This window comes from Ptychodera flava (genome assembly GCF_041260155.1).
Source record: "Ptychodera flava strain L36383 chromosome 3 unlocalized genomic scaffold, AS_Pfla_20210202 Scaffold_26__1_contigs__length_13983176_pilon, whole genome shotgun sequence".
Lineage (NCBI taxonomy): Eukaryota > Metazoa > Hemichordata > Enteropneusta > Ptychoderidae > Ptychodera > Ptychodera flava.
In genome coordinates this window covers 3753869-3776724 of record NW_027248280.1, presented here as the reverse complement: position 1 = coordinate 3776724, position 22856 = coordinate 3753869, and the positions used below count along the sequence as shown (strand labels likewise).

General features: G+C 35.8%; 1 protein-coding gene and 1 long non-coding RNA gene across 2 annotated transcripts in view; both read left to right on the top strand.

Moving 5' to 3' along the window:
• LOC139126041 (dimethylaniline monooxygenase [N-oxide-forming] 2-like) overlaps nt 1–22856 on the top strand; it is a 131584-nt gene that overhangs the window by 85116 nt on the left and 23612 nt on the right. The window contains exons 3-4 of the mRNA XM_070692105.1: nt 16081–16136; nt 17244–17417. Coding sequence (XP_070548206.1) covers nt 16081–16136; nt 17244–17417 — 230 coding nt within the window. The remainder of the gene's footprint in view (nt 1–16080; nt 16137–17243; nt 17418–22856) is intronic.
• Nucleotides 17485–21569, top strand: LOC139125869 (uncharacterized). Its single transcript, XR_011550389.1, has 2 exons — nt 17485–19399; nt 20899–21569. It is a non-coding gene; the product is annotated as an uncharacterized lncRNA (long non-coding RNA).

Genomic DNA, 22856 nt, shown 5'->3' with positions numbered 1-22856 from the left:
TGTCTATGTTTACAACTATTGTCTTACAAATTTTGACCTAGTGTTATTGGATAATGGATTGGTATGATTGCGATTATTTTACAATAAAATAAGCCTCAGAGAGCCAAGATAAGATGTTCACGTGACAGATTGTTATCTTTTTGTTCATATTTATAGTTAAATGACTTTCCAGAATGAAATCATGCAGGGAATCATTTTTATCTCTCAAGAATATTTTTGAACACTGAAACTGCTTTTTGACAGGACGGATACTTATGAATGTTGAGTGACACCCCCTACCCCCCATGCTGTTTGAAAAATACATGACCCTCTCTCCCACCTTTGCAGTTTTCAAATTTAAAGTTGCAATATGGATCAGAATTTACCTTCATATTTTGAAGATTTACATGTAACTTGCAACAGGAGAACAACTTTATGCAAAATTATGCAGTTGCATAAAAGGGTTTAAATCTGTCTTTTGATCCTGTGATGCAGAAAGTGGGTAAAGGGGTCCTTGGAGCTGTAAAACCCATTTCCTTGTCCAACAAAGTCCTTCATGGACGAAAAGATTTGTTTGTTTGTAATACCTTTAAATAAACTCTGAAATAAATTAGTGACATTTCAAAACTCTACTTCTCAGAAATTAATAACACATTAACTAATTTTGACTTCGTTTCAGAAGTTTTGTTCTGTATGTTAAGGAGCATTTGCTGTTGAACCTGGAAATTTCAGTCCTTACTAAAATTCACTTGTAAAAGGAAACTGCAGTCTAAAACCAATGGCAACAACCTAAATGTTAGCCATTTCAACACCAATATAGCAATACAACAATCGACTTAGACGTCCAAAGAGCTCGCAGTGTTATGTAAAAGATCTCTGACAGCTCAATTCGAGATGGCCTCACCAAAAATGGGAAAATAGCTGCAAAAAATACACAATTGAAGATATCACCATGATTTGGACATATCAAATTGAGATCATCCAAAAAAAACATGTGTAGCAAATATCAAAGCTATCAGACGGGTAATTTTTAAGTGACAAATTTTTTGACCAAATATGGTAAAAATTGACCCCAAAATAAAAACTTGCAGATTTCATCATTACTTGAATATATCACAATCTGATTATTCCCTTATGTCTTAAAAATGTCTGAAATATCTTATATGTCTCAAAAATACAAATTTGCATATTTCTGCATCATTTGAACAATCTGAAAAAGCTATCCGCAGAGACTTATGTCAAAATATCAAAGCTGTTCATTAAGTAGTTTTGAAGAATATTTTTAAAGATTTTTTGACCAAAAGCGAAAAAAATTACCATGAAAAATAAAATTTTTTTTGAATATTTCATCACAACTAGCACAAATTTTACGAAGGTAATTCTTAGGGACATGTTTAACAAGACGTTGAACCACCAGTAAAAGAGAAGAAGATTTTAGCCAAAAAATAGCAAAATTCGCTTCAAAAATACAAATTTGCGTATTACACCATAACTTGAACATATATGATTAGGGTAATCTCTGGGAACCTGTACTCCAAATATTAAATGAATCGCACTGGCCGTTTTGAAGAAAAAGCTTGGGATGTAAAAATTTGAGGAAGATGCCTCACATTCACCTATTAGATAAGCTCTGCGTCGCTAAAAGCAAGGCTAAAAAACAGTAACAAATCGAGAACAAAAGACGTGTTGATCTACAATACAAAATAATCTAAGATTTGGTAGCAGGCTATGATCAACTAAATGTTATTGGAGCATAAGCCTTCAAAGACGTGACGTCTCCTTCATTAGATGCAAGGGTGCAATGAAAAATTGAAGCAGAAAGCGACAGAAAATTCAGAATGAAAATTTCAGAAAATTCAGATATTCAGAGTGTACATTTTTCACTCTGAATTTTCTGTCGCTTTCAGCTTTAATTCTTCATTCCACCGTTGCAACTGATAAGGGAGACTACACGTATTTGAAAACTTATTCTCCAGTAATATTTAGTTGATCATAGCGTTCTACCAAAGCTTAGATAAATTCAGAACAAAAATACAGAAACTTATCAAAACTCAGTTACTGACCCTCTGAAGTTTAAATCTACATCAGAATGAACTGAGGTTTTCAAGCTTGTTTCCAGACAGCTACCTCTACACTCATCTTCTTCAATTCTGCACCATCAGTTTCTGAAATAACTCTTCGATTACCAGGTAAATCCAACTTTTCACATCCTGAAAATAATGCAACAATAGGTAATATGGCAACATGAGACTTTAAATGAAAGAAAAGGTGGCCTTATTAGGTTAAGGAAAAGGGGTGACTTTGGTATACAGTGCCTCTTTTCGATACTGTTACAAAATATTGGCTACTTCAGTTCTTGTCATCAACTGATGAAAAGTAAAAGAAAGGCCAACTCTCATATGCTGAAACAATAGAGTGTACACTCTGCGATGTTTAACTGATGTTTTATATGCGATTGTGATTACTAAAAGACATGTATTAGCTTTGATTACGAAGCGATGTGTGGCTTATCGATCGCGCTCGGGTCAAGGGTCATCGCCACAGTTTTGCAGTGATGACCCTTGACCCGAGTGCGATCGATACGCCATTGCCCAAAACACCGCTGCGTATTGACATCTAGTGTATGGTATACAAGTCACTGAAAGAAAAAAAGGTTTCTTCACGTATTTTAGCTGTTCCAAAGTACTACACAAATAATTTCAAAGGATAATAATACAGATGCTTCAAAATTCAACACCTTTAACTATCTTGGAGAGAAAACTTACCCTTTCTGGTCTTGCTTCCGCACGATCACGTCTTCAGCGTGCGTTTACAAGAAAAATGTCGCAAGTTCCGTTTTGATGCATGACGGGATAAGAAGAGGTACCAAACTTGAACACCAAGTGTTAAGGAGTGGAACGCCTCTTGCACGCCGATGTTAAAATTAAAACGTTCATGGTGGTTATCTGATTTTCTTTTCCAAATTTCCAAATTTCAACCCGTAATAAACGTGTAAAATTATTTTGTATACTTTCGTTTTTAGAAAAAAACATGCTTTCAGTAATATTAGAGCAGGAATATTTATCACTTAGTGGGAAATTCGTTATATCAAAATCCGTGTACGTTTGCCTAACAGCGATGCAGTAGTAAATTTAATATAGCCATAGTAAAGTAAACAACACTTAAGATTGTTAATTATTTTACAGTATTGCAAAATTTCTGTAATACTGAGTTTTGAACACTTGAAGGAGATGGTTGTTAACACTACGTGTTCAGGTTTAGAACATCATTGTTAATAATATGAACGCTAGTGTTAACAATATGAACACTAGCCGTTCAAATTTGAACACCAACATGTACATTTTGAACGCGTAAAGACGCGTCTGGCGTCCGCTATATTTACAGTGTACACCTTAGTTCATTCCGATCTCTGGCCTTTTGGACACGGGATTCAGAATCACCCTGTTTGTGTCTTAAACTCATTAAAAAAAGTCAGCCACATTTTGCCGCGCATCAAATGCAATCTGAACCAACCCCCGAATCCCATACAGGTGAAACTCTCCTGTCACTTATTTGTCTTCGGTCACGATGAATAAAATGTCACAAGTTAGGGTGACAGATCCAAAATTGCTGTATTCAAACGGGGCCACAGAAGTTAATAAGCATGGCGACGAAAAAGCGTGTTGCAATTGTCGGCGCTGGAGTCTCTGGTCTGGTCTCAATCAAAAGTTGTCTTGAAGAGGGTGGGCTTGAGCCTGTTTGTTTCGAGAGGCATGAAAATCTTGGTATGTCATATTTTACTCGATGCTGAGGGTAATTTAGTGAAGAACTAACAGAAAAGCTGTGAATGGCGAAGAAAGATTGGTAGTCGGAAAAGTAGCCTAGTTCAGGCTGTGCATTTTTGGAGTACCTTGGCCCAGAATTTCAAACGCGCGCCTTCTACATTCTATAGAATAGACGCAATCAAAAACAAAAGTCACCCAGCTCTATTAGATATACACAATTCCCTTTTTAGCAGAAACATCTGCATAAAGGTCACGTCGACCGTGATAGTTATGCATGCAGGTCAGTGTATTGTCCACCGCTTTGCCTCCAGGTACCACTTACGTTTGTTATCACCTACTTGCTGGACGACCCTGGGACTTGAAAAAAATGTCACACATATTATGTGTCAAACATATTATATTTCGTTCCTAATTTTAAAAATGATATGATGATGAAGGTACGTTACAATAGCATGTCGGTATTTTAATGTACTCTGGTCAAAAACTCTTAAAATGCAATGGTTGACTGTCCCGTGAGAAGCATACACTGACATGCAGACAAAGCTTGTACTATGGCCGAGGTAAACCACCTTCGTCTGTGTAAACTTTCTACCTTATAGGAAATAGATTGAGTTGATGGTTCACATAAAGAGGGGTTCGGAACTTAACTGAAGGATTAATGGTGAATAAAATGAAGGTCAACATATTGACAATATTTTAATGGCTTTGCTGCATTTTACGAACATAAATAGAACCCTTTTCGAATATACCGGTACTTGTTTCTTTTTGTGCCCAGCAAGTCACGCGCTCAGTGATTTGGGCAGGAGGCACGTAGGTAACTTATTAAATGCCACAGCTATAACGTATACCAGTCTAGCGCAGAACAATATCTAAATCAACTTGGCAGAAGTTGCACTCTACTTTGTTGGTTGTATATAAACAGCCCATATTAAGCCAAAGTAGCAATAGGTCGTGAAAATATGCAAAGGGCAAAATGTCAAAGGTCAATGAAATACTTGTAACGAATTAAAGGTCAAAGATGCATTTATCAAAATTTCGCGGTACTGGATAAGAGTTGCATAAATGGTAAGTAACAGTAATTAAAGTTACTGCGTATATATCATTTTGACATCCACTTAATTTTAATTTGCATATCTAACCATTTTTCGCAATCAATCCCTCTCACTGCGCTTATTTTTTGCTAATTTTAAAATTGATTAAATTTCTATGATCAGACCCCACCACTAAATACACTCCACTGTATCTTACCATTGAGTTACATTTGCTGTAGAGAAGTTAGGGAACTTTCAGTAATTACAGGAGGGCTGGGCCGGGGGAATTGGGGGAGGGTCACTTTTTAAAAAACAGTTCAAAGGGGAGGGTCACTTTTTACAAACCTATCTTGGGGGAGGGTCACTTTTGACAGAAGCTGAATTTATGGCCAAAACTTTGATTGTCCATGTGATATTTCCTGTTTAGGAAATTACCAACAAATTACGTACACATTATAGACCACAATGCATAGTAAGTTGACATTTCAGTGAAATTCCAAAATCAAATTTCTTACACAACCATAGACTTGTAACCACTCTAGTCTAATCAAGAACAATAATCTAAATAATCAATCATACATAAATGCACAGATTTATCTAATTTTGTACTGAAAAAAAATTATACTGAAAAAAAATTATTCATAGTTTCATCATAGACCGCAATGCATAGTCAATCGACATTTCAGTGAAATTCCAAAATCAAATTTCTTGCACAACCATAAACTTGTAACCACTCTAGTCTAATCAAGAACAATAATCTAAATAATCAAGCATATATAAATGCACAGATTTATCTAATTTTGTACTGAAAACAAATTATTTATAGCTTCATCATAGACACCAAGTGTTATTTTAGATATTTGCAAAAATCAACGAAGTTTTCGTTCGCTGTATTTTACTGCTCGACTGTATGTAAATGATACAACGCACTCAAAAAATTAAATTTTAGTGTACTTGAACCAGAGACCTTGAGCGACAGAACTTTTACATTTTGAAGGGATGTAACATGTTTGTTTTATGAGAAAGCTTGGATCGAATCACTCCACCAGTAATGCACGAATTTTCTTCGCATTGTAGATTTTGATCCAACCGAAGGGGAAGTTCCCAAATCCTTCAGTATTCAGTATATCAAGTCGTGTCAAACACGCCTGAAAACCAATATTGACTTAAAATTAACATAAAACAAACACCTTTCTCAGTCACTCTTTCATTAAACTCCGTTTGTTACCATGCCAATTTTTGTATATGAAATCACCGCCTATCAAAATATCGTCACTAAAATCAATATCAAAACTCCTCGTGGTAAAGTTTGCTGCAAACATTAAAAGCTTATGAATTCTTGTGGTTTAGAGTATAAATATGGAAATGTAAATGACTGACTCACTTGACGTCATTTTGACCACAGGAAATGGACTGTCTTGTTCTTACAATATTGGTTGAATTTTAAACGCGCAAAAGAGATTATGTTTTTTAAGTTTTGAAACACCCCGGCTTTTAATGGTTCCCAGTACGACAATACTTTATTTATTCGCCTTCATTTTGCCGTTTTTGTTCAAAAGAGGAAGAAAGAAGAGCTTCCTGCAATTACACACCATTTGCTGGTTGTTTCCTCACCCACCGAAAATAGACTGTTTCCGTTTCTGTTCGTTTGAACTACGAACATTTACTAAAACGATAATAGTTAAAATTCTCAGTGTTATTTATAAAAAAGAGATGAACTTAAAAGCAAATGCAATAATCCAACGTTGGTACGCATACCTTGATTTGAATAAGTATTCACTATCCCAAGCAAAGAGAGGCAAAGAGACGTAAAAAAATCACAAATGTACAGAAAAAACATAATAGCAAAATTATAAAAGGTTACTGAGCTTTGATAGAACAAGTTTTGTCTATTTTATATAAAAACGTTTTTGTGCTTCGAGTCACTTTTTACGTCGCCATCTTTGTTTTGTTTTGTGATAACTTTTGGTGTACGAAATTGTAAATGATATTGCACATCATTACCAGAAGTGTCACATTTGGCCACAGCATTCAGAATTTACCACATACAGAACTTTTAACTGAAAGGGGGGCGAACTGTTTTCCAGCCCACTTTCTCCCTTTCTGTACAAACTTGGAATCTAACACCGTCAAGAAATATTTTTCACTTGTTGAGCTACATGGGCCATAAACTACACCTTAGTTAATTCCGATCTCCGGCCTTTTGGACACGGGATTCAGAATCACCCTGTTTGTGTCTTAAATTCATTAAAAAGTCAGCCACATTTTGCCGCGCATCAAATGCAATCTGAACCAACCCCCGAATCCCATGCAGGTGAAACTCTCCTGTCACTTATTTGTCTTCGGTCACGATGAATAAAATGTCACAAGTTAGGGTGACCGATCCAAAATTGCTGTATTCAAACGGGGCCGCAGAAGTTAACAAGCATGGCGACGAAAAAGCGTGTTGCAATTGTCGGCGCTGGAGTCTCTGGTCTGGTCTCAATCAAAAGTTGTCTTGAAGAGGGTGGGCTTGAGCCTGTTTGTTTCGAGAGGCATGAAAATCTTGGTATGTCACATTTTACTCGATGCTGAGGGTAATTTAGTGAAGAACTAACAAGAAAGCTGTGAATGGCGAAGAAAGATTGGTAGTCGGAAAAGTAGCCTAGTTCAGGCTGTGCATTTTTGGAGTACCTTGGCCCAGAATTTCAAACGCGCGCCTTCTACATTTTATAGAATAGACGCAATCAAAAACAAAAGTCACCCAGCTCTATTAGCTCTATTAGATGTACACAATTCCCCTCTTTAGCAGAAACGTCGACCGTAATAGTTATGCATGTAGGTCAGTGTATTGTTCACCGCTTTGCCTCCAGGTACCACTTACGTTTGTTATCATCTACTTGCTGGACGACCCTGGGACTTGAAAAATATGTCACACATATTATGTGTCAAACATTACGATTATTATCTTTATTAATCCTCGTTGGGAAATTGGATTGCTCGCCACAAAAATAAAACAGAAGTAAGTCACCACAAATGAAAACTACTTAAAAACATAACATTAAAAATACATACAGTACGAAAGACAGGTAGACATAAAAGCATGCACATATATACATCTCTTCATGTTAAGAAGATGTGCGAATGGTCATGTGCGCGGTCCTTAGTTTCTATGAAAAAATTCTGAATTATAGACCGAAATTGCTCTCTGAACAAAAGACATTTTGTAACGCTTTGTATTTGTTCGTGGTATTCTCAGTCGTCCACTCCTGTCGATACGTTCATTGTCAAAGTCATTGTACAAGGGATGAGTCGTGTCAGATAATATATGTCTCACTTTATCAGTAAGTCGTCTGCTTTACAGGTCTTGAATGGATGCCTGCCTATAATTCTACTGGCTTTCTTAACGATTTTCTCCAACCTGCCCTTGTCATGAACAGAAATCACATCACCCCAACAGACAATGCCAAAGGAGAGAATACCCAAAACTGAAGCATTGTAAAACATGGAAAGGAGTTTTCGATTAACATCAAATGATCATAATTTACGAAGGCAGTACATGCGACTATTAGTTTTCTTTATGATAAAATCAACGTTATCACAAAACTTCAGTTTGTCATCTAGTCTTGTACCAAGATATGTATATGTATTAGTTCTCTCAACCTCGGCCCGTCTATTAAAATGGGGTAAGGTTTTTTCGCATTTCTCCTAAAGTCAATGTGCATTTACTTGGTCTTCTTTACATTAAGATGCAGGTAATTTTCTTTACAATACTGTACAAAACGATCAATTTCATCAATATACCGAGAATGATTGTCCTTGCTAATTTTGCCTACCAAACTTGTGTCATCTGCAAACTTGACAAGTGGACAGGTCTCAGTGCAACTACGACAGTCTGCCGTGTATAAAGTAAAAAGAAATGGGGCTAGGACAGTACCTTGGGGTGCACCTGTGTTAGAACTAATGATGTTTGATTTGATGTCTCCTAATCGAACATATTGTGACCTGTTTGTTAGATAATTAAAGATCCAGGCGATCATGTTTGTGGGGACCTTCATTCTCAGTAATTTTTGAACTAACAGATGTGGCTGAATGGTATTAAATGCACTTGAGAAATCAAAGAACATAACACGAACAGATTTACCGGCATGATCAAGGTGTGAAAAAATATTGTGAAGAACCAATAAAATTGCATCATCAGTACTTTTTTTCTGCCTGTACGCAAATTGATATGGATCAATAAAATATTTAACAAAAGTATTAAGTTGGGTAAGTACAATGCGCTCGCAAACTTTCATAAGCGCTGACGTCAGAGCAACAGAACGAAGGTCATTCATAGTTGACCAAACAACCGATTTCTTAGGCACTGGAATTATACATGACCGTTTCCATATTTCAGGAAGAGAATTACTTTTGAAACAAATATTGAAAATGATGGAAAATATGTTGGCAAGTTGATTTGCACATATTTTAAGTAGTCGTGGAGATATTCTATCGGGACCGGATGCTTTTGTGGGGTTTACATTATTGAATAATTTGTTCACCTCCTCCTCATTCGTCGAGAAGAACTGACCATCATCATTGCACCCAAGGTGGTTTCGTATTTGTATGTGTTCACTGGAAAAATCATGACAGTCGAACCTATTGAGTTTGCTTGCATAAGTATTGTTATTCTGTGGACATAGATTGGTACTGTTGTTCGCTTTGTTATTTCCACTCATAAGTTTAAGACCATGCCAAGTACGTTTCATATTATAGCCAATAAAGTTCTCTTCAATTATATTTCCTTGTACGCTCGTTTTTTCCTTTCGGATGGCATTTTTCAGTTCCTTTTGAACTACTTTGAGTTCATCTTTATTTTTCCTGGCATGGAGTAGTCGCTTTCTGTTGACCAAAGACTTTACGTTTTTCGAGATCTACGGTTTATTGTTTGGAAATATCTTTACTGTTTTGTTAGGTACGACAGAGTCTACGCAGAAATTAATGTAATCGCCGACTGTCTCTACTAAATTGTCAATGGATGTTGAAGAATCTAAAAATACGTTCCAGTTTGTACATTCCAGAGAGGCCTTCAATGAATCAATAGATTCTGGAGACCAACGCTTCACTGTGATAGTTTTCGGCGGTTCTCTTTGAACTACAGGACGGTATTTAGGCAAGAGATGAACAAGATTGTGGTCAGATTTACCTAGCGGGGTAGCTGTACAGACGAATAGGCATCGTGCACCTTTGAGTAGCAAAGGTCAATTATTCTGTCATTCCGGGTAAAGACACCACACATGTTGTTCGTAGCTGGTACTAGTTTTCTTCAACGAGCAATGGTTGAAATCACCGTTGACAATATGAAGTGCGTCTGGAGCTGCGGTGTCAATGGTGTGTATTGTGCTACACAGTTCATCAGCAGCTGCCTTAGCATTAGCACTTGGTGGAATGTAATTATCACATGCGAAAATTCGCGTGGTAGATAGTAAGGTCTGAGATTGAAAACTAAAGTTTCTAAGGTTGGAGTACACGACCGCGATTTGACTGTTACATTGTTCGGGTGACACCATCTTTCATTCACATAAACACAAACTCCACCTCCTCTCTTTTTCCCCGAATCCCGTGTCCGGTCACTTCTAGCCAGCTTAAATCCATCAATCTGGACGTGATCATCAGATATTTCGTCATCCAGCCATGTTTCTGTGAAACACAGTGCACTACAGGTGCGATAGACATTTTGGTATTTCACGCATGCTGAGAGTTCGTCCATCTGGTTGTTTAGAGATTGAACATTTCCAATGATGAGAAAAGGGAATAAACGGTTTATACTGGCTCTTTTTGTATCTAAATTTAATACCTCCCCTTTCACCTCTTTTCCGTCGTTTCATTTCTTTTGGTACATCATTCACAAATTCCAACCTTGATAAATCGGTACATCTGGTCAGTCCTGCACGAATAGCAAGTAGTTCAGTCATGCTGTATTGAATACGTACGCTGAGTGAACTTGAAAAATCTTCAAAAACAATGACTAGTTGAGATGAAAGTAGTGATGCGACGAGCAGAACACTAACCAGTAACTTGACGAAAGTCATGATGTACATATCTGCGTTACAACTCACTCACAAACACGAAATTTTAGTAAAACTTACGGAGCACAAGGCGAGCTGTGTCGCCACATTGAGCAGCGCCACCTAACCCATATTATATTATATTTCGTTCCTAATTTTAAAAATGATATGATGATGATGAAGGTACGTTACAATAGCATGTCGGTATTTTAATGTACTCTGGTCAAAAACTCTTAAAATGCAATGGTTGACTGTCCCGTGAGAAGCATACACTGACATGCAGACAAAGCTTGTACTATGGCCGAGGTAAACCACCTTCGTCTGTGTAAACTTTCTACCTTATAGGAAATAGATTGAGTTGATGGTTCACATAAAGAGGGGTTCGGAACTTAACTGAAGGATTAATGGTGAATAAAATGAAGGTCAACATATTGACAATATTTTAATGGCTTCGCTGCATTTTACGAACATAAATAGAACCCTTTTCGAATATACCGGTACTTGTTTCTTTTTGTGCCCAGCAAGTCACGCGCTCAGTGATTTGGGCAGGAGGCAGTAGGTAACTTATTAAATGCCACAGCTATAACGTATACCAGTCTAGCGCAGAACAATATCTGACTTGTAGCATTGGAAGAGAAAGGGAGGACTAATTTTTCCGGACGGGTGTAAATCTAGCCGTTGCTTGTACTTTGTGAACACACTCGAAGCGATCAACACCAGAAATTATCCCTTACTATCATCATTTAAAATGGTAGAAGGATCATGCAAAATACACACCGGTTTCAGGCTATGGTTGTTTCTGTCTTGGTGTCAAAGGTAAATGCAGAGAACACTTTATCGTGCCAAAAAACAGTTACGATACGAGAAAAGCGTACAGGACAAACGTCTGGACACAGAGGTCAAACCCCAACGAAGCAACGGTATTGTGTTTGTGTAGACCTCAAAGGTGTCCCAGACTCCAAAGGTGTCCCCATGTTTTCACTTGAACTTGATTTCCTTGCAGTCTCATTGAATTTTTATTCATATCCTGGTATGAAGTTGTAGAACTTTGTATCGTCCTCAGTACTGATATGTTGTTTACGTCGTTTTTGACAAGTACATTCACTTTTATCATGTTTTTAATTACCGATGCATTTTTAGCTTACGTGTTCACACACGTGGGATCATGTCGCAGCGATGTCTGTCTGTCGATTTGTCTGTCTGTCTGTCTGTATGCTGGCCGGTTATCTAAAAATGGCTTATCAGAGCTAAATCAAATCTAGTACATAGATTCACATTGCAAATGGTAAGAACTGATGACTTTTTGGTGGATGTGGCTTGCTTACGTTTTGTTCATTTGAATAAATAATGATTTTAGAAAAAATGAATATACATTGAGATTTTCACACAATTTGATGAGATTTGCAACAAATGTTATTTTATTTTATTTTATTTTATTTCAACAGCGCCATCAGGCAGCCGCTTACAGACAAGAAAATAAATAAAAAGAGGATAAAATACACTAAAATTTTAACAAACAAAAAAGCACTCTAAAAATCAAACACTGACAAAAACAAATTAACATGTCTTTTAAAAGTTGAATGAGATTCTTTAAAAACATCGACATCGCAAAACATATCAATCATATCATTGAAAAGTCGTGACGTACGTCCAATCAGGCCATTTTTGTAACATCAATTCTACAATAAGGGATGTGTGATAGAGGTCTATGTCTAGCAGAGTATCTAGGTACGCATAGACCATAAAAACCTGTACAATCTGTAGAGTCATAAGAAGATAAAAGGCATTTACGCACAAACATACAATCAAATAGTTTCCTACATAAGAACAAATGTTGATCACACCAAGGTATATCAGTCGTGAAAGGTATTAAGCGGTGACATGAAAAATAATCGCTAATTTCCATAGTTAATGAAATTTCCTAATTAGGGATATATACCTGAATTGAGTTGATCAAAATTGACGAAACTTGGCATGTATATTGAAGATAATATGTTTAAACATTGTTGAAACTCATGAGGCATTTTACTTCAGCCAATTCATAGTTTGAATATTAATGAACTTTCCTAATTAGGGATATATACCTGAATTGTCCGGACCAAAATTGACGAGACTTGCTCCATATATTGAAAATACTATGATAAAACATTATTCAAAGTCATTAAGCATTTGTATATCAGCCAATTCCTAATTATCATGTTTAATAAACTTTCATAATTAGGGACATATGCCGGGATTTACTTTATCAAAGTTGGCGAAACATGCTATGTACATTGATGATATCAAGTTAAAACAATATTACAATTGATTTCGCATTTTCCTGTCGGCTAATTTCTAATTTGCATATCTAATGAGCTTTCCAAGATTGGCATATATAGCTTGAGGGACATGACTGAAGGTAATTCACTTGCTATATAAAGTGGTTATACAATGGCAGGAGTCAAAAAAAATTTAGTATTTGTATTTCAGCTAATTAAAAATGTGTATACTTAATGACCTTTAGAATTAATGTATGGTTAATGTTGTTCATGATGTTGATCATAACACATTCAGTGAAGTTGCAGACATGTGGAAAAAGTTTTAATTTACAGACAACTGTAATATACACTGAAACATGTGAGCATTTTCAGTTCATATCTGGTATCTTGACAAACCAGGCCGAAGTGCGCGTATGCTGCAAGGCAGATGATTAAAGACAGCGTCTCGGTCCTTTATGATCATCATCAGGCCCCATCAAGCTGCAGGGATGTACGTACGTAGGCAACCGTGTAGCAAGGGAGCTGTCATTATTTACGGCCTTGGGTCGGAAGAATGACCCCGAAAATCGGAAATCATTGTGTAGGCCCTTATTTTTGGACAACTTAGGCTGGAAATCTAAAAATCATCCAATATCGCTATAATATCTGTCCGTGTACGTTTGCCCGTCAGTCTGTCCATAGAAAAATTTTGTTCATTTCACTGCCCAAAACTAAAGGTCGTGCAATTAAGTACATAGCATCATCATTGTAAGACAAATGAGAATTTTCCCCAGAGAGATTTAGACCTGGTGGGAATGGCCTATTTGGGGCGAATCGGCCATACCTACAACGTCTATGAAGATTCATGAGTTTACTTTCCTTGTTTACGCACACACTCATATCAATTGGAAATATGGGGAATGGCTATTGAATCAGGTTGACAACCCCATATGTGGCCATTGAATTAAGATTACTCTTTGTAAGACAGTTACGATTCCGAATAGAGCAAGGCAAATGTGTTGCTTTCACAAATTTACCTTCAAATACAACACTGAAGTTCACCAAACAAGGAAAACTATTCAGACTAGCATAGCCGTTTGTAACGACATTCGAAACTCAATAAGCTTGTAATGACCAAGATATCCCACAATGCTTGCCGTATAGCATAGAGGTACTAGTTCCGCTCCTAGCTCCATGATCGTATCGTATCCTCCATGGACTAACGTACGCTCGGCTGTAAAATAAAACCACGGAAATTACTACTAGCATTTAGTTTAAGCAATTCTGTCAATCAAATTAAAGTTAATTGTAGAATTATTGTACACTTCAACTGATTTGTCTAACATTTCGCATATTATTGAAGAAAATACATATGACTCTAAAAGATTCCTTTTGACCTCAAAGGTGTCCCTGGTTGAATATTGGTACGTCTACTATACTCGAGTTCTTTTATGTAATCGAAAGAATGTTGACAGACACATGTAACACGATACCTGTGAGGTATTTATTATTAATAGGACTATACTTCCTTGGTTTTGTCCAATATTTAGTTTTGAATTAAGAAAGTTAAGTTTACTTCAAAAGTATCCAACGACCTCAATGGTGTCCCCGGATTATACGGATGATTATACGCTACGTCTGATATATTAAACTTCTTTTAGGTAATTGAAAGAAAGTGTTGACTTGAATATTGTTGCAGATGGCCTGTCAAGTTTGAGTTACTTGTAGAAATATTGCACACTTCCACTGATTTGTGTAACATTTGGTATTGCATTGACACGATCCATATGACTTCAAACATGTCCTTTTGACCTCAAAGGTGTCGCAGAAAATTCTGACGGTTGCATACTGTCTCTGTCAATTTCTAAACTCAAGGTATTTATCTGACATTAAGAAAGTAATTATAACTCAATGTACGAGAAACCATACCCTTAATGATAATATTTGACATATTCATGTTCTAAAACATCAATGAAATGTGAAAATTGCCGGATTTTGTTAGGTGTTTAAGAAAATGTTTGTAATAATTGTATAAATTTAAATTAGTGTCTGTTTTAGAGCTATATTGCTATGTTTTTGCTAGTTACAAGTTAGTTTCAAAAATGGTTCGTCTTGTTTTTGAAATAGTTTATTATTTTCCAAATGTGATCTTTGTGAAAAAGTGTAGTCTGTTATTCACGTGATTTTGTTAAAATCTCAACATTTCATTAAATTTCGTTTTTATATATGAAGAACTGTATGGGTGCCAGCTTACATCGTCATATTGATCCAAACTTCTAAAAACTTGATCTTTTAGCTACTTTGAAATATTAAACTCCAAACCCATGCCTTGACACATATGCCTTAAGTATATTATTGCAAGGCTCACAATTTCAGATACAAGTGCTTCGATACCGAGATTTTAGGAAAACTATTTTATGTATCTTTGTTCGAATTCGTTCTCCTGCAAGATTTAGGATGTTCTCCACAACAATATACTACACTTTTGCATGAGTAAGCAAATTTTTCAAAATATATATTGCCTCCAATAAAAGCTAAAGATATAGTAGCTTTTGGTAGTTGTCATGGATGTAGTACGTGCCTCAATGTCAAAAGACTAAAGCCTTTCTTCAAATTCATAAAAAAACCAATCAGGGATCATCATGCAAATTGGTGAAATGGAAAATACATTGAAATGTAACCATAACCATTAGTGTATTAATTTAGAATCGATGTGAAAATTTGAAATTTGAATTTTCACAAATATAAGCAAGTGAAAGTTTTATTTACTTCAATGCCGGGATACCCAAATGTATGTTAATTGTTCGAGAGTGAGAATGAATGTCCACGAGGTGCAACTAAGCAAAACGGGGACAACAAGTTGAGCCTGAAGATATTATCACCGTACCAGCCAAGGATTGAATTAGACCACAGTCTAAGTGCTTTTCTTCTCTAGATACAGTTTATCCTAAAAGAATGATTTACGTACTACATAAAAATTAATTTATATATACACCACACAAGATTTACATTAATCGTTTATACTGCTGTTCTTTAACAGGTGGTTCCGTGTCTGGTGGTGAAATATCTTCTGAAGTTGCAAGAAATGCTTCAAAGGTAATTTAAACTATATATTGTAAAAGTGCCTTGGACTTTATTGTTTTTCAAGTTCCAAAGACCGAGATATCTTAAAGAGATCGTGTTTGCATTTTTCTAGTAACCTTCTGACTCCAAAATTAAAGCAGTATTTGAAATATTAAGTAATGTCATTCCTTCGCGAACATTTACCTTTGCATTTACATCGACGCAATCTGGAAATCTACTAAACGGAATTCCTCGAAATTGCAAGATAAAAAGTTTAAATTCTGAATATTCGCGGCCAGGTCATATTTGACTCCCATCCTTTGAATTCTTTGGATATCCGTTCTTTGCGTGCGGTTTTCGTAGTTTCGGGTGCGTCGAGTGTCAATATAAAAAAGGTGAAAGTCTTACGATGATCTGATTTTCCGTACGGTATTGGAGCCAGGCTGCTTTGCTTTTGTAGTAAAGTATTTCTCACTATTGACTAATTAACGCATTCAAAATTATCATGGTCATGATGATCATCATCAGCATCACCATGATCATCATCGTAAACACAAATACTGCGCGCGTGACGTAAATAACGAAGGCTATTTTTTCAGTAATCGTTGCATACATTCATACATTTTGTTCTAATTTTGAACAAGTGTATCTGGATATTATCACAGAAAATCAGAAATCGGGTGAGATATTTCCCAAAACGCAAATGCATATTCTGGCAAATATCGTAATATTGATTATTAACACGTTTGGAACTAATTTTGGATAATTGTATTTTCATATTTTTAAATTTCTCAAAAGAGTTAAGTGCCATATAGTTGAATGTTGCAATTATAAAAATTATTCATAAAAACAAGTGTGTGATGTAAAAAGAAAAGCAGATGCGATAACATTCGTAGCTTAGATCGACATTACTTTACCATCCAAATATCACAAATTAGTTCCATGTTTGTTATACCAATACCTTCCAAAATATAACCGGAAGATTGAAGCTAAATTGAAGCTTTGAAGTAAATTATTTTTAAAAAATATGCTTTGGCTTGTATGAAAGCACATTGAAAGGCTGACCACTTGTCGTAAGACATCCTCTGCACGCGGAAAAAAACACACCATACGCTAGGAAATGTCACTGTCTTCCATTAGGTGTATTTAAGCATGCGCCATGGTACTTGGTTTATCCCTCGTACTGGTAAGGACGGATTGTCCTATGAGTTCCACATGACTATGTCTGTGATGAAGTCACCGTTAAAAATGGCAAAGACGATGGAGAAAATCAGCAAAACGCGAGTCGTCGATCATCAAGTGTTTGGTTTACAGGTAAGTTGTGCGATTTCAACCACAAAAGAAGCGTTTCTGTATCGATAACAATCCGTGACAAATTGCGCCAGTCTAAGTGAGACAATTATACTCCATATATAAAGTACTTCAACATCCTTTATATCTTCTTGCTTTATAGTCTTTCCAATAATTCATATGCAAAACGGACCCATTCTCTAGAGTGTGATATGAAAAAGAAGGGAAATGACATGTAAAAGTCTTACTTTTTACATCTTCCATAAGTAAATTGTCCAATCTAACTATCATATGTCTATAGACCCTTTCAGAATGACGAAATGCGTCCAACCCTCTTAAAAACTAGCATACTCCATATTCCAAAAGCTACCAGAGACCTACCGAGTTTATGCCTTCTTCGAAGTTCATAATGCATAAGCAATAAGTTAGTCTGCCCTCTAGAGTCTGAAGGTGCAAACTGAAGGCGGTGCTCACTGTACGCGTTAAATTAACATTATTGGCGGGATATTAATTATAACTTGCGTCACCGTCCCATGATTTATGCAAAGATTCTATTTAGATCATTTTTGGAGGGATATTTTTTTTCTGGTGGGATCTCATAACGATCGCAAATAAATAAATTGCACGAATCTGCACGTTTTTCCGCCCATCAGTCTGATTCATTTGGTTTGCTGGACAGTTATATCAGAGCAACTGATGTCGTTTCTTTTGCAACACCAGATTTCATTGCAGACAACATCAAAGCTTGTCTAAAAAGTCTTCATTTTGCAACACTGTTCGAAATTCTGTATTTGCCGCGCCGTCGGGTAGCCTCAAAGCCTTACCGCTTTCAAATCCATTATGTGTCGGCATAACTTTGTGACTGTGTTTTAAATTTACGAATCTTTCCTTTGGTTCATCATTGGTCATGAGATAGGCGCTTACAAGAAGCATTGCCACGACAAATTTTAAAACTCTAATCTGATTGGACAAAAGTCATTTTTAAGGCGGGGCTAAGTACTGAACCAAGTCTGTTGATCGTCGACAGCACTATTTTCCACCAAGTTAAGCTTGTGGACGGTTCGGTGAGGCTACCCGACGGCGCGGAAACTAGTACTGCATAGTGAAGGTTCATAATCATGGAGATGGAAAAACTAATTTCAGTGGATGAGACCAGGTCTCTACTCAAGTCTGGAAAGAGTCACCGCGATATAAGTGTTTTATTACAATCAAGATATGGAAGCAATTATGGCGTTTCGGAAAGGAGTGTGCGACGATTTTGCGACAAGTACAACATACATCGTCGTACGCGCGACGAATTGGATGCGGAAGTTTCCAAGGCTGTATCTGAAGTTGGGCCATCGTATGGAAGGAAAACTATGTCCGGCCTCCTTCGTGCAAGAGGTATACGTGAAGGAAGATACAGAATTCAAGAGAGTCTGAAGCGTGTCAACCCAACCTACCACAACCGACGACGAAATGATACAGTGAGACAGTTAAACCCAGTACCCTATTTTTCCCCGTATCATGGACACAAACTTCATGTCGACCAAAACGAAAAGTTGGTGTATTTTGGAGTTACCCACGTTCTGTTTTCCGATGGTTATAGCCGGAAAATTGTCGCACATGTAACAATGCCAGTGAAAAACCCTATTATAATATACAACGCCTATAGAGATCTAATGTTAAAAGAAGGACTATGGGATATGGTTCGAGTGGATATGGGGCGAGAGTTTTGCTTAGTTTGTTCATCCAATCGTATTTAAAACAGTACAGGACGAACAAAATTTGCCCACCATATATACAAAGCCGATCAGCGAACAACCTACCCGCTGAAAGAAAGTGGCCTGAAGTAAATCAACGCTTCAACTACGTAATCAAAGGAGCTCTTATTGAGATGCAACGACGAATGCTGGTTAATATGATGGATGATACTCATAAATTCTGTGTGTCATTTATATCATGTGCTGTTGCTGACGTTGGAATGAAGCGCATGGTCGCTGCTTGGAACCATCACCCTCTTGAAGGTATGCACTTTTTTATTAATTAATTAATTAATTAATTAATTAATTAATTAATTAATTAATTAATTAATGTATATATGTATGTATGTATGTATGTATGTATGTGTGTATGTCTGTCTGTCTATGTATATGTATGTGTGTATATATATATGTATGTATGTATGCATGTATGTATGTGTATGTATGTATGTATGTATGTATGTATGTATGATAATGTATGTATGTATGTATGTGTGTGTATTTATGTATGTATATGTATGTACATTTTTTACATTTTAATAACTTTATTGTAGCCTTATTCGAAAGTAAGATCATCGGCTTGGAGTACAATAAAGTGTATGCCAAACAAAACAAAACTACATTAATACAGACATATACGATATGGAAAAATACATACACAGCATAAGACAAAATGAGGGTTCATATATAAACATTTATCACGAGGCAGCAGTAGTACAGCAGGACTAGTTATTTTGTGGTTACAATGTGTTCCCTTATTTTAAATGCATTATGAATTTGCTTGTTTCTATTACGGTTTCTTTATTTCTTGACCTGAGAATAGTAATCAATTTTTCTTTGTCATTAACTGCAACAGTATCTGGATTGATATTGAGTTTGTTGTATGTATGTATGTATGTATGTATGTATGTATGTATGTATGTATGTATGTATGTATGTATGTATGTATGTATGTATGTATGTATGTATGTATGTATGTGTGTATGTGTGTGTGTATGTGTGTGTGTGTATGTATGTATGTATGTATGTGTATGTATGTATGTATGTATGTATGTATGTATGTATGTATGTGTGTATGTATGTATGTGTGTGTATGTATGTATGCATACATGCATGTATGTATGTATGTGTGTGTATTAATGTATGTATGGATGTGTGTATATTAATGTATGTATGGATGTGTGTGTATTAATGAATGTATGTATGTGTGTGTGTATTTATGTATTCACGTATGTATGTATGTATGTGTGTGTGTATATATATGTATGTATGTCTGTCTGTATGTATGTATGTATGTATGTATGGGTATGTATGTATGGAAAAAAAACATGGTTGGACAATTGCTACTTTTGTGAGTGGATATGTTTGCCTATGTATACCCCTATGTATTACATTTTTATCAGTGTCAAGATGTGCTGGTTTAATTATGATCTCATTGTTCTGTTTCTCTATTAATAGGACTCAGAGTGACTATTATAAGAATATTGAAAATTTCATTTCATTCATTGCAAAATTCAATTCATACAAAAGTTCAAAAGTTCATTCATATTCAATTTCAAATATTACAAAATTATTTATAAATTTCAAAATATGTTAAATACAAAATTTATTACAAATTTCAAAGTTCAATTCATGCAAATATTCATTCATTCATTCATACAAAATTAAATTTCGTTTCATTCATTTATATTGAATTTCAAATATTACAAAATTATTTACATGTAATAGATATACTTACATTATTGTGTTTATTTTTATTTTAGGATGGCAGTCAAGAATTCCTGAAAATCTTGCAGGTACAGGTAATCGTGTATCAAACGTACCAGCCAATGTTGTTCCCACTGTTGATGAAGCCATTCAATTATATGAGCAATCAGGTGGGAATCTCACCCGTTACAGTTATTTTGGTGTCGATCCACTGTCTACAAGTGAAGATAAAGTGAAAGAACGAGAACAGCGATTTCGTCAAGTCAATATGACATTTGAAGACATATTTAGCAGACTGGCAAATGGAGATAATGCACCTTTTGAGCATGCAGTTTTAACATTTATAGATATTACCAGGGACTTAGCCTGAAAAAATGATGGATTATGGCTGTACACAAAATAATGAACGAGATGAACATTTGAGAAGGTTCTCCTTGCCTCATTATATTTCTAATCAGTATATATGTATATATATTCGACTATTGAACAAAGAAAGCATGAAATGAGCTCAAACCATTCATGACTGGTACAAGTTGGCAAAGTTGACATTTTACATGGACAAGAACAGTAATTTAATACACCAGAGCATGTCAAGAATATTAAGTTTTCCTGGTTACATTTGGGGTCATGAACTTTATATTCACTGTAGCTTTCATTTTTTCTCTTGTAAACTCTTCATTGAAATGATACTTACAATAAAGAGTATGGTTACTTAACATGTCAATAATGATCGCTTCATAATCGTGTCATAACTTTGAAATATCATTTTATAGAATAAAGTTGTGGTTGATAAACCATACATGTATTACAATTTAAGCTAAAAAAATGACAAAGAAAACCATTTCTTCTGTTGTGATTAAAACCTAGTGCAATAAGGTCTAATATCGGGTTGGTTTGTCACGTGGTGATTATGTTAATGGACCAAACATACATACATCACATCACATCACATCACATCACAATCACCAAGCTCATTAGTATGCACTGTACTAATGAGCTTGATGTGATTGTTTACGAAATGTATTACACATGTAACTTCTGTGTGTACTGTTAGCTGGACTAGTGGAAACAAAGCAGACCTGATTGGTAGTGGCAATAAGCTTGCTAGGGTCAAGCACTGATGGGGGTAAAACAACAGGTAGTATTTAAAGAAATAACACATAACATAGTACCCTTTTCCAAATTTACTTATTAGGATTGAAATTCATGACTCCTTCGGCCTATGCCAAAATGCTAGATTTGAGAGAATTTAACTAGATCATCCATTGCCAATATAAAAGATTTGTCTGGTGAGCCTAGCTATAACTCATGGCTGTGATATTTGGTTTATCAAAATGCATTAATTTTATCCAGTACTTTGCATGCTTTCTTTTAGGTTTGACATTGGATTTATGCAAATATTTTCAAAACATGGTGACATCTCTGCCTTGGTTTAATCAGCATTGATGTACGGAAAACTAGTTATTCCTTGTTGCTGTTTTAGCATCACAACGTCCTGTATATGATTTGTTTGCAGTATTTCTGGATGGCCTAGGGTCCTGGCCTTAGACTGCGCCCTCTAGGGGCGACTTCCACCTGATAAGATCAGAGTACATACACAAAAAAGGATAGTCCAAGTGACTAGTTTTACCATTGCGTAACAAATTTGTACAGACGGGGAGTTAGGTGCGGAATTGTGTCTTATTGAAAGGGCATTTCTAAAGTACATGTTTTGTCTATGGCAGCTAAATTAGCTAATAATGATAAACACGGCTGTATTCACGATAATTATCACTTTCTAAATATCGTTCTAAACTTTCTAAATTAGCCACAGTTTAGAAAGTCGCCCAAAATAAAATTTTCTGCCGACGATATATCGGATATTTACGATAATTATCACTTTCTAAATATCGTTCTAAACTTTCTAAATTACCCACAGTTTAGAAAGCCACCCCAAACTAAAATTTTCTACCGACGATATATCGGATATTTACGATAATTATCACTTTCTAAATATAGTTCTAAACTTTCTAAA